The 12,022-nt window shown below is 51.0% G+C and overlaps 1 protein-coding gene across 7 annotated transcripts; it reads right to left on the reverse strand.

Moving 5' to 3' along the window:
* Window positions 1–515: 515 nt before the first annotated feature.
* On the reverse strand, window positions 516–10,677 carry LOC125336841 (bile salt-activated lipase-like). Of its 7 annotated transcripts, XM_048325917.1 has the most exons (13): window positions 10,482–10,676; window positions 5,970–7,397; window positions 4,866–5,488; window positions 4,408–4,558; window positions 4,045–4,167; window positions 3,502–3,699; window positions 3,281–3,411; window positions 2,751–2,858; window positions 2,417–2,534; window positions 1,964–2,150; window positions 1,515–1,718; window positions 1,203–1,400; window positions 516–761 (listed from the first exon to the last, which is right to left on the reverse strand). In XM_048325917.1, exons 3-13 carry the CDS (start codon window positions 4,929–4,931, stop codon window positions 557–559), a joined length of 1,689 nt encoding a protein of 562 aa, XP_048181874.1. In that variant the 5' UTR covers window positions 4,932–5,488; window positions 5,970–7,397; window positions 10,482–10,676; the 3' UTR covers window positions 516–556. The 7 variants fall into 7 exon arrangements, with proteins under 7 accessions (XP_048181874.1, XP_048181871.1, XP_048181875.1 ...); XM_048325914.1 differs by lacking the exon at window positions 4,866–5,488 and having other exon boundaries at window positions 5,970–6,038; window positions 10,482–10,677; XM_048325918.1 differs by lacking the exon at window positions 5,970–7,397.
* Window positions 10,678–12,022: the final 1,345 nt, after the last annotated feature.

Genomic DNA, 12,022 nt, shown 5'->3' on the forward strand with positions numbered 1-12,022 from the left:
GTGGTGAACAAGGTTTGTGGAAAGTTGTGCTCCTTGTCCTGCCCTGGTCAGAGCTGCAGCTCCTCAGCCCAATTCAGCCCAGCCTCTGCCCTAAAACCAGTGGGGAATCACATCCCCCATGGATTTATTCTGCCCCATCAGTTCCTGAGCAATGTCAGTGCAAGATCAACAGCAGGTCAGGACTGGTTTCCATTCACTTGTTGCACCTTTAGCTCTCTAAGATCTGGTTGATAGCAGCAGGGACCTTGATGGTAACACAGGGAAATCCAGAGGACAGGTCAGGATTGGGGCTGTCCTGCCTGGGCTCACAGGGGCAAAGAGGAAAAACAGCCTCAGGGCCAACAGCCAGCTGGGCAGGGAGAGATTGGACCCCAGCTGACAGCAGCTTCCCTGGGATATCAGGGGGTCACAGCCAGGGAACACACACTGCCTACAGAATGGATGTCCTTTCCTGCCTGACCTTAATGTTGGCAAGAAAATCCTGTCATGGCAAACACACAGAGAACCAGAGTCACTCAGTTACAAGCAAGCCTTTAATGAACTATCTTTTAAGTGTTCAGAACATTAACTCCGACTGGGAGATGTTGGCGACCTGCGGCAGCTGCCGATAGACCGAGTTCCAGAAGGAAACATACTCAGATCTCAGGTCCTGCTTCACAGAGTTTTTGTTCATCTCGTTGTTGATATCCAGGTAGTACTTGCCCTTGTTGCTGTAGGCTGGCCAGGAAACGGGCACGTCCGAATGGCCTTTGTTGGGATCACTGGGGCAAAAGGAGACACAGAGGTTCAGTTTTATATCAGGGCAGCTTGGGGACGCAGTTCAGGTGCATGCACACACAGCGTTTGACACTGGCACAAGCAATAGGAATTCTGCCTGCCAGGAGGCAGTTGATGACCTGCAATCTCCTCCCTCAGTCCCCACTGGCATCATCCCTGGCTCCACACAGGGACTTACATCCTGCCTGAACACCAGGATTCAGGAGTAAACCTCATCAAGTGGAGGCAGAGATCACGAGTTATGAAAATGCCTCTCCCCTCCCCAAGTGTGCTATGGATGAGGAGAACCCAGAGCAAACTCCAGCACTGTGAGACATAGACCCCTGCTCACAACACCAAGACAGAGAACTTCTGGGAATGATCCTGAAAAGTTACTGGGTGAAAGCAGCACCTTGAAGCGCTGCATCACAGCACAAATCACTCACCCGCTCCTGGCAAAATTGGTCCAGTAAGCAATCATGGCCTTTGAGACGGTCCTGTGCTTGGGCAGGTAGCCCAGGGGGGTGGCAAAGGGCTTCCCAAACACGTACTGCAGGTCATCAGCATGGTCTGCCCCGACCCAGCTGGGGTAGACAGGCATGCGGGACGGCTGGGAGAACACGTAGCTGTAGGTCTTGCCACTCCTGGGAAATAAAAGGGACTGGATAAGCAGCTGTGAGGGGACAGCAGAGCCCTCTTAAGCCACTCCTCATCCCCCCAGGTCGGCTTAGGGTTCCTGCCAGGGCTGAGCTGCTCACTGGGCATTCTGCAGGTGCAGGTTCAGTGCCCACTGTGTGGGAATCAGGAAGATGTAGTCAGTGACCAGGTCCACCACTGTCTTCTTCATGACCTCCTGACTGGGTTTGTCACCCCAGCTCTGTGTGTAGATGTTGTAGGTGGCGTTGGCTCCAGCCTCGCCCCTGTCCACAGTGAGGCCTTTGATCAAATCATACACCTGCTCCCTGAAAAGACAAGTGACATTAATTAATTACAGACCAGCAGCTTCAGGTCAGGCAGGGGTCTTGCCTGGTCCCTTCTCTTGAGGGCTCTGGACTTGGCAACACAAGGCCTGGGCACCCAGGCTTGGAGCGACATCCTGTTATGAAGGCTGTGCCCTGTCCGCTCAAGCCTGAGTCGCTGGGGCTTGGGAGCTACACTGGAGAGAAGATGGCTCCTGTTGAGGGCTCCAAGGGCATCTGTCACTCACGCAGTGATTTTCACCAGCGGGCGGTTGATGGCAGGTAAATCCACGCCGGCAAAGATGTGCCCATCCATGTTATTGACCCCGGCCAGGTAGTCGATGTCGGCAGCGTTGGCAAAGAGCTTCTCTGGCATGTCTGGGAGGAAATCCCCATCGACGACAGGAGTGAGGGCGAGGGTGTGCACCAGGGGCACTGCAGCAGGAGACAAGAGCAGAGTCTGTTAGGAGCTGAGGAAACACAGATGAGTGGTCTGGCATAGCCCAAGAACAGGCTGAGGTGGGCAGCATTCATCTGCTGCAATGTGCACCTGCCTGCAGAAAGGTGGCTGCAAGAGCTGTCATTATTGTCCCTTTTCTGAAGGGCACAAGTATCACTCCTGGCAGTCAACCCAGTGTCCTGCCAAGAGGTTGGGGAGCCCAGGGTGGGTGATTGACCAGAGCACAGGCTGGGGGACTTACTGGGCAGGTTGGTCAGCTGCAGGTGGTAGGCCAGTGTCAAAGTTTTGGGATCAGAGCTGCGCAGGCAGTTGGCCAAGATGGTGGTGTTGTCTGTGGAGCAGCCCACCTTTTCTCCAAGCTGCAGGAGAAGAGACAGAAAAACATCCTAGTGTTATCTCCCAAAGCCAGGGGTAATTGTTATAGAGACAGATTATATTTGGTTTTAATCTCAAAGCAGTGACTTTCCACAGCTTTGTCTGGCACAGCTCCTGCCCAATCCCTTCCTAGCCATGCTCTCCTCTAGGGAATTGCTTTTTTGGTTTCTATAGTCCTTCAGGCAAGACTTGCACGTTACCTTTTTAGCCCAGAAGAGCGGGTCCCTCTGGATGGCCCAGCTGCACACCCCAACCCCACTCTGGCTGATGGCTCTCTTGAACAGGCCCTTGTTCTTTGGAGACAGCGTCTGGGGGGCAAAATGGGGACAAGAGGGTTTTGGGTACAAACTCCTGAGGAGACCACAGCCTGCCAAACCAGGCAGATGGCCTTGCAGGTCATGCAGCTGTCCCAGGGAAACTGCCAGGTCTTGAGGTGTTCAGCAGTCTTGGGATTTGAAGTTCAAAGGTGAGATGCTGAGAAGAGGAGCAGAGGAGGGGGACATGGAAGGTAGAGGCTGTTTCTTCCCAGGACACATGGCTGCAGTGGTGGGACTGAGGAAGCTGAAGAAGGAGGAGCTGCTACAAAGCACCGAGGCTGAGCATTGCTGTCCTGGCCAGGGCAGGACGTTCATGGGACAGCAGGTGGGGAGGAAAGCAGATGAGTACCAAGGGGCACTCTCAGTGATTGACAGAGAAGGGGCTCTGCTGTGGTCTGACAAGGACAACTGACCTGCAGGGAGACGCTGACGGCACCGGCCGATTCCCCAAAGATGGTGATGTTGTCTGGGTCACCCCCAAAGGCCTTGATGTTCCTCTTCACCCAGGCAATGGCCATGTGCTGGTCCTTGAGCCCGTAGTTCCCTGAAGGACAGAGAGATCATCCACCAGTGAGCAGGGGCACAGCAAAAATCACAAAGTGGGCATCCAGGACAGAGCGAGCAGCAGAGGTACCTGGCAGGTTTTCATCGCCGGTGCTCAGGAAGCCCAGCGGCCCCAGGCGGTAGTTGACGGTCACCACGATGACGTTGCCCCGCACTGCGATCTCCTCCCCATCGTACAGGTAGTTGTCCAGGAAATTGGCTCCCTGGCTGCCTCCGACTAGGAAGGCGCCACCGTAGATAAAAACCATCACGGGCAGCTTTGTAGAGACTGGGAGGAGCGGAACAGGAGCAGAGTGAGCCCCGACAGAGCTGGAAGGTGCTGCCCCTCCATCCCCTCACCCCCTCCCTGAGCATCGTTCCACCTGGGCAGGAGCTGACTTGATGCTCTGTAAGAGCCCGTGGCCAAAAAAGTCCTTGCTCTGCACAAGAGGCTGAGCCTCCCAACAGGGTGAAGGTGAGGGACGTTGTCTGACACAGTTGCCACCTTTCTCCCTGAAAATCACTGCCCAGCACCTGCCCACTATGGACCATAACTGCTGAGAGATGCTCCAGAAAAATTTGCCCAGGAAAGGCAGGTGGGGATCTCCTGCCCAGGTCCCTGCCAAGCACATACTCTCTCTCCTCCCTTGAGGGATCCAGATGTTCAGGTACAGACAGTCCTCACTCCCGCGGACATCAGTCTGTGTCAGCTTCATTTGCATACAGCGCTTTTTGAATGTTTTTGCTTCCAACGTTCCTGAGAGGAGAAAGGGAAGACAGCATGTCCCAGTCAAGGGCATCAGCTCCATTCTCTGGTTGCAAGGTGTCTGTCCACCCATCCTTTCCTCTCTGAGTCCAGTGCAGAGGCAGCAAAGCCGCCCCAGCCTTTGTGACCAGTCTGAGTAATGTGCTGTACTGTTTCCCATATGTACCAGATTAAAGAGAGGGGAGCAAAAATAAAACCCCAAACCAAAGACATTCAAAAGCTGGATCTTACCATCCCAGCCAGGATGAGGTTGGGGATCTTCCAGAGTCTTTGGAGGGGCAGCAAAGGGAATCCCTCTGAAGATGTCGACGTAGCTCCCAAAGAGTCCCAGTTTCTTACTCTCGCCTTCCACAAATCCTCCCTCGGTGAGCACCACCCCCAGCTACAGGTGGTACCATGGAGAAGAGAAAATCCAGTGCTTTGTCCTTCATAACTCTGGCTTCCTGTGTCTCCAGCACCCACACCTTGCCCTGGCCAGGCCCCTGTACAGACCCACTCACATCCCACCCTCCCCATCCACACCCTTGGTCCCTTATGGAAAGCCCCCAGGTGCCACTGGAGCTGTGCAGGTGTCCTGCAGGTGCCCTTTGGAGCAGACAGGCAGCAGCAATTCCCCCACAGTCCCAAAGACAAATGGCAGAAGGAGAAAACCTTCAGCCTTTGGGTGCAAACACAGCCTTTGTACTTACGGTCGCAGCCCAGGCTACCCCAAGGTAGGAGCACAGGGCCAAGACCAGGATGTGCCAGCGAGCCATGGCGAGAGCAGCCCTGAGGACACAGCCCCAGCTGGAGGCCTGTATTTATATAGCCAGGAGTGCAGGTGCGTGCCAATGCCATGGGCCAGGCTTGGCTTGGAGCTGGACCAGGGCAGCCTCCACACCCTTGTCCTTCAGTAGCCCGAGGCCAGTCCATGGCTGAGGTAGATGGCCATGGCTGTGTGAGAGCCCTGCAGGTGCTGTTTGTGTGGGCTGGAGGCCAAACCCTCTCAGGTATCTTTTCTTTTTTCCACATGGCCACCACCCTGGTCAAACCTTACTACCCACACTTAGAGAGATTTGGGAATGCAAATTCTCTGTTATTCTTCTTCTTCTCTAGTGTATTACCAGCTCATTTGAATTCCTGCCTCTCTCTTGAGAGCTTGTTGAGCTTCCTAGAGGACTCATTAGCCAGTAATTATGAAAATGTAGACACCAATTTATCCACGGGATTGGTGCACACTTTCCTCCAGTTCTGGACAGCATCATCCAGGGGTTTAGTTGAGATTTCTTCATCATCCAAGCTCACAAAGATGGCATTGTGTGAGTGGCAGGCCCTGCTGAGGCAAATCAGGTTCTCAACACAAAACTGGAAATTGTTATATCCCTCTCTAGGAAACAGGGAAGGGATCAGGATTGCACTCTGCCTGTGGCTCACACAGACTTGGGGCTCTCACTGGAACATGGGAAAATGAAGTTTGTGCTCCAGATTTCAGAAGAGAAGGGACTCAGCTGAGTGACAAATGGGTTCATTTAGCTTTGGCCCAAGCTCTGTACCAAGGGGCAATGCAAGAGGGAAATGCCATTAGGATTTTTTTTCCTTTAAAAATTGAAGATGAAGGCCAACAGTGAGAAAATGAAAGATGTTTCTTGTGGGAGATCCCCCAGATTGTTCTTCTGGCAAAGCCAGTAAGGGCTAGAGGGCACAGGAACACATGGCTCCAATTCCTGGTAGAAAGCTGGGCTCGCTGCATCCCAGGATGTGTGAGGTGTGCCAGGAGGGGCAGTGCTCTTCACCACATCCCCAGGTCCCCTCACCTCAACTGGATTTTTCTGAGGTGGCCACTGCCAGGCAGTTTCTCCCTGTGCCTCTTCTGTTGTGCCAGTCTAGAGGGATAAAACAGAACAAGGCAGCAGCTTCAGCAGGCGAAGGTCTCCAGCCCATCTCCCCCCTGTTCCTGAGCTCTCCCTTTCCCATGGGGATCCAGCCTGTGGGACATCTCTGGCACAGCTGAGCCCTGTGTCCCCCACCGCTGTGGGGTCTTTGAGTCAGGGCTGGTGGCTTGCCTGTGTGTCTGTTACAGCTTCTCTTCTTCCTCCTACTCATCCCAGCAAGGTGGCAGCTGGGTGTGTTCCTTCTGTGAGAGCTCTGGGATGGGGTGGAAACAGAACCAGTCCCAAATACCCAGGAGCTAGCCTCACCCCACGAAACCATAAGCCTGGCTTAGAAGTTGTGATTAATACTAAAAGAACTGTTTTCAGCCTGCAGGGTGCAGCAGTAGCACACTTTAATGGAATCAAAGAATACCAGTTTGGAAGGGATCTCAAGGGATCAGCTGGTCCAACCTCCCTTGGCAAAAGCACAGTCTAGATTAGACAGCCCAGCACCCTGTCCAGCTGATCTGAGAAGTGCCCAGTGTTGGGGAATGCACCCCTTCCCTGGGGAGATTATTCCAATGACTGATCGTTCTCATTGTGAAAAATTGTCCTCTTGCATCCAGTCGTAATCTCCCCAGGAGTAACTTGTACCCACTACCCCTCATTTTTTTCGTGTGACTCCTCCTAAAAATGGAGTCTCCATCTTCCCTGTAGCCACCCTTAAACATTGGAACATGGTGATAAGTTCTCCCCTTTTCTGGTGTGCTGGCACGGGAGTTCTAGAGCACAGATGAGTACTGTCAGAGCTGAGGGGAGACTCCCGGACCTGTGAAAGCAGGTGGCAGCACAGCACAGCGAAATGCTTTTAAAGGAGACACCCCCAGCACTCTTTATACGACTTACACAGCAACGATATCCCGGGTGAGCTTGAGGGGAAAGCCTCTGGGTTGTGCCGTGGTTCTGTCTTTTGCAGGGAAGAGCAGCAGGCAGTGTAAGTATCTACCCCAAAACCCTGTTCCCTCTGGGAACAGTTTATTCACCCCATATATGTCCACAGTTCCTGAGCTCCTCTTCCTTTTGTGCTTTTTGTATTGCATTTAATCCAGGGGAAGACTGCATCTCTCCCACGGATATTGGAGGACTCACTTGGCAGAGAGATTCCCCAAACATGGCATGAGCTCTCCACAAATTCCAAACACTTATTTTCCCAAAGATTTCATGGCAGTCTTGGAAATCTGGGCTCTGAGTGGAGTGGGACGCCGTTAGGGGAAATATTACATCTCCTAGCTAAGGTCTGGCTGGAGTTTCTTTTTTATTTTCTGTTCCGTAGAGCTGTTACACTCATCCTGTGTTTCACCTCAAGAGTGGCTGCAGCAGGAAACAAAACCTTCATGGAAAAGGGCTATGATATAAAAATATGGTGCAGTGGCCAAAGCTGTCAGGAGTTAAAACATCACTTCCAACTGCCCTCTGCTATGCCTTGGATGCCAAACGACTTTCAGAGCATTTTTTCCAGGAACAGTGATATTCAAAGTGCCTGGCAAGGGGCTTCCAGATTATTGGAAGTCTTAGTTACAGAGAGCAGAAACTCTTCTGAAAATAGTTTGCTTAGGGGAACTGTGTTCTAGTGTAAACCAGAATGGACTTTTCAGTTCTCATCTATACCAGTAAGAATCCCTATCAGCCCTGTGCAATGCCCAGATAGTAGAGGGTAGAATATGCTTCATTTCCTTCCACATTGTGTTCTCTTACTCTTAGCAAAGTTTCACAGTGTAAAGTATCAGAACTACAACACTTTTTTTCACATTATTATTGCTCCCCTTCAAAACAGCCTTGTCTTTATTGGGCATTCTCACCCTTGGCTCGTGTAACTTCACCAACTTTTATCTCCCTCATTGTAGCCACAGCTTTTCCCCGCTCATCTTTGTAATCTGACATTGTGATTTGTTCACTTGTGTGCTTGTTTTTCTCCTCGAAGAAGATTTGCTGACTCATTGGGGAGGAGGCAAGAGCTGTAGAGGCAGCTGGTGTCCAGTGATAAAACCACAGCCACATCCAGCCTTCAGGGTTTGCAGGTGACAACCCTTCAGTTGAAGGCCTGAGCCACATTCCCTTCCAAGCTAAGATTGCTGGGGACTTTGGGATTGAGGATGAGGAGGTGGTACCCCCAAAACAGGAATTATTGTTCCTGATAACCACAAAGTTTGTGTTGTATCTTCTGCAAAATTAATAATGATGCTGCGAGAACTTGCAGGCTGGGGGCTAAATCCTGCTGACTGTTGGATGTTGTGCCCTTTTGAAATCCTTAGGCACTATGAGCTATTCAAATGCAAAGGATCATTAATCTTGCTGAGTTCTCCACCACCACGGTTGTGGCACTGTGCAGCAGGCCCAGGGACACAGCTCTCTGACTTTCCAGCTGTTTCCCTGCATTCCAGGTAACCTGAGAAACCTCAGCTGTCTCATGCACACTCACTCTGAAACCCAAGGTCTTCTGCCCTGACAGCTCTGCCTTTAAGACATGAGAAACTGAATTCTGTGCATATGTCATAAGCATCATACAGAATTCAGAAATAAAGTCTTACCAATAGTACATGGTACTTTTCCTAAGAAAAGAGTTTTAACTTGGGATGTTCTATTTAGCTTTAATGCTTCAAGGAGGTAAGATAAAGAGTTGGTTAACAAACAAGACTGCAAGTCCAGCTGACCTAAGTTCCATCTCTCACCATCCTACTCAAATTTGGGCAAATATTTTAAGGTGAACAATGCAGGTTGGCAGATCTCAATGAAGAGACCTTGCTTTGATGCTTTATGGGGTTTTTGTGGGATTTTTCACAATGCCACTCCAGTGTATTGCTGTGCATGTGCAGGAATTTTACCTTGCTCTTATCAACAGACCTTGAAGCTGTTACAGGCTGGATCTAAACAAGGAGTTGAAGCAGGGATGTCTGACTGACACACTGCTTCACCCTGTCCACACTCTCAGGATGGGGCCCTTTCAGGAACAGGAATGCTCTGTCATCTCCAACTTCCCCTTCCTCAACTGAGACAAGAGATAACTTCTATTTTATAAAGAGAAAAAACCAGTGGACTTGACCACTGCTAAAAATCCCACCAAAGCTCCTAATATGGAAGAGCCTGGGGTGTAAGATAAAGCCCCATTGCTTTAAAATTCTTCAAGAGGAAGGCAGAATCAATAAGCATGGGTTTGCAAACCCCTCATCCTTCACGAGGAAGCCTTGAATGTCAGAATTGTGTTGGCTGGTGCTGAATGTGGCTGTTGGAGCTTGCTGAGGAGCCCTTGATGCACAGGGGAATTAAATGGCTTAGAGGTTGCTCATGACCTGGAGAACTGTAGATTATGGGCTGGAGCAGAATCAGCTGTGAGAAACTCGGCCTGAGAGTGGTGCAGAAACCACAGGGCTGTGACTCAGCTCATGTAACTTTAGATGCCTGCAGATACTGGGCTCCCTCTCTTTAGGGAGAGAAGTAGGTGCATACAGGGCAGGACTTCAGCCCTGGTTTAGATATGCGCTTTAGGAGCAGAAAAATCTCTTCCTAGGTATGTTTCTTATCAGAAAGGGAGCCTTTGAGTCACCAGCTCACAGCAGAGATCTCCTGAACTACTGCTGAAGGTTTCCTGCCTCATATCCCACGGGGAGCTGGGGATAGCACCTGCACCAAGGCAGCCAAGGATGAGCACATCCTCCCAGCACTGGGGCAGGGCTTGCATCTCTCAGTAAAATCCTCAGGTACAGGCAGGAGCCAAGACACCAGGATGAAGCAAAGGTGGTGGGATGCAGGATGAGGGCTGTCCATATGGTCTGGATGAGCAGTGACCTGATAACAGCGTGCTCTGGCGGGCTAAAGAAATGTGTTAAAGCTGCAGGCATGACACTGGTTCATCCTGCATGGCCCAACCTCATCAGGGAAACCAAGCAGAGGATGTGCCCTGCAGGAATCTCTCTGTCATGGCTGAGGTGTACGTACAGGGAGCTTGCACAGGTCCAGCTGAGCTCATCCAAACACAGGAGGGTGTCCCTGGTATGATCTCAGCTGTACTGATTTAGTTATTGCTGCCCTAGGAGAAGATGTGAAGGGATATTTGCTGGCTCATGCTTTTACAGCTCAGATGGGAGTGGTCAGGATTTTCCCCCTTCTATTCACTCAGGGGTTTTTACTATTTTTCAGAGACAGAGCAATTATCTGTGCACCAAACCTTAGTGGCTGGTGCAACTGTGAAGGGGTAGACCCCCCTCCCAACACTTAGGGAAGGCAGCACAGGGTAGAAGTGCTGCTCTGGGCCCTGAACAGGAGCAGCTGGCTCAGTAAGCATCTGAAATGTTTGTTGTAAATCTGACTCTCCCACTGGGCAATGCTCCTAAGAAAACCTTCCCCGTGCACTCCCTCAGGCCCCTGTGTCCACACTCGCAGCTCCCAGGCTGCACTTACCCGGGTTATTTGCATGGATGAGGGCTGCCTGGGTGGCAGAGGCAAAGGGCTGACAGGCCTTTCCTGCCAATCTGTCTGTTGTTCAGATGAAGTGGTTGGAAAGTGCTCACTCTCCAGTTCCCTCTTTGGCTCAGGCACTCTGATAAGGCCTGGGCTGTCCTATCTTGCCCTGGGAGCTGTTCCTCCTCCCTAACAGGCTCCCTTCCCCTGCTGACAGTTAGCAGCCGGCAGTGCTTGATAAACTTATCAGACCAAAGCTGAGCTCAGTGCATGCTCAGCTCCTCCCCAGCCCCAGATTTCCCCCATTCCTGAGGACTCTTTTCTCTCTGCCTGCCTTGCTAGCTGGTACAGCAAACACAAATCCCCTTTGGGCCCACAAGTCAAAATCAGCCCAAGGACCAGATTGAGAAATGCTCAGATTGAAGCAGCACGTTTAAAGTGAGGGCATTGGGTGGGGTGTTTACAGCATCCATATCGAGCTCTCTCTCTCTCCCTGCAATATTTTTCACCGGTGGAAATGTTCGTGTCTGGTTCATCCTCCCTGTGTTGCTGCTTGCCCTGTTTCTCCGCTGGTTTTGAGTTTAGTGGGTTTAATTCAGGGTCTCACTGTGCCTGCCTGGAGGATTGCTGAGCCAGCTCTGGACTTAGGGTGCTTTGCTGGATTCAGTTCCTATCACTCGTTATTGGTGTCGCAGTTGTGCTCGGGCGTTCCAGCCCAGATCAAGGCTCCATTGTGCGTGGTGCTGGATGTGGAAGATAAGGAGGAGCAGTCTCATTCCTGACTATCTTACTGTTGAAATAAACAAGTGAAATGAAGGGGAGAGGGGGAATTATTATCCTCTTACAGATGGGGTGAAGAGCTTCTGAGAGCTTCATAGCATGCTGAACAACTTCAGAAAACCAGCACACAAGTCTTCCCTGAGGTGATGCAGGAAATGTGTGGCAGATCTTAAGTCTCAGTTTTAGAGCTGCAGCCTTAAGATCAGTGTGTGTCCATGGTGACTGTTAGTTTTAAGATGGTGGGTCAAGAATTCTGCAGGGATCTGTGTTTTCTTCTCACCCAGCACAGATTCACTATCCTTGAATAATTTTTGTGTGGCTGTTCTGGGTTGCCTCCTTAGGATGTGCTATTCCAGATGAAAAGGGGGGAAAAAAATCTCTGCTTTGTCAGCAGAGTAAGTGTTTAAAAAATGGTTTGTGATGTACTCTTTTTTTATTATCCTGTAGCAGCTTTGCAAGCTGAGCTCCACATCCATTCCCACGTTAGGCCCATAATGGCAGGCAGGAACGTTTTCCCTGTGCAAGGAAATGTGTATGCAGCTATTTCTCGGACAGTGCCCTGTGCCTTCAGGTTTTCCTTTGCGTGCTGTGCTGATGGGCTGGAATTAAACTGCTGGTGTGTCTCCATCCCCTGTGACTGGGGAACAACCTGCCGTGAGGACAAGGGACTCTGCTCCTATCTTTTTTCACTGATGACACTTTCTTGTGATGTGTAAGGTGGGAAGCAACTGGATGCAGCAAATAACTTTAACCAGTAAAAC

Source organism: Corvus hawaiiensis, chromosome 21, assembly GCF_020740725.1.
Source record: "Corvus hawaiiensis isolate bCorHaw1 chromosome 21, bCorHaw1.pri.cur, whole genome shotgun sequence".
Lineage (NCBI taxonomy): Eukaryota > Metazoa > Chordata > Aves > Passeriformes > Corvidae > Corvus > Corvus hawaiiensis.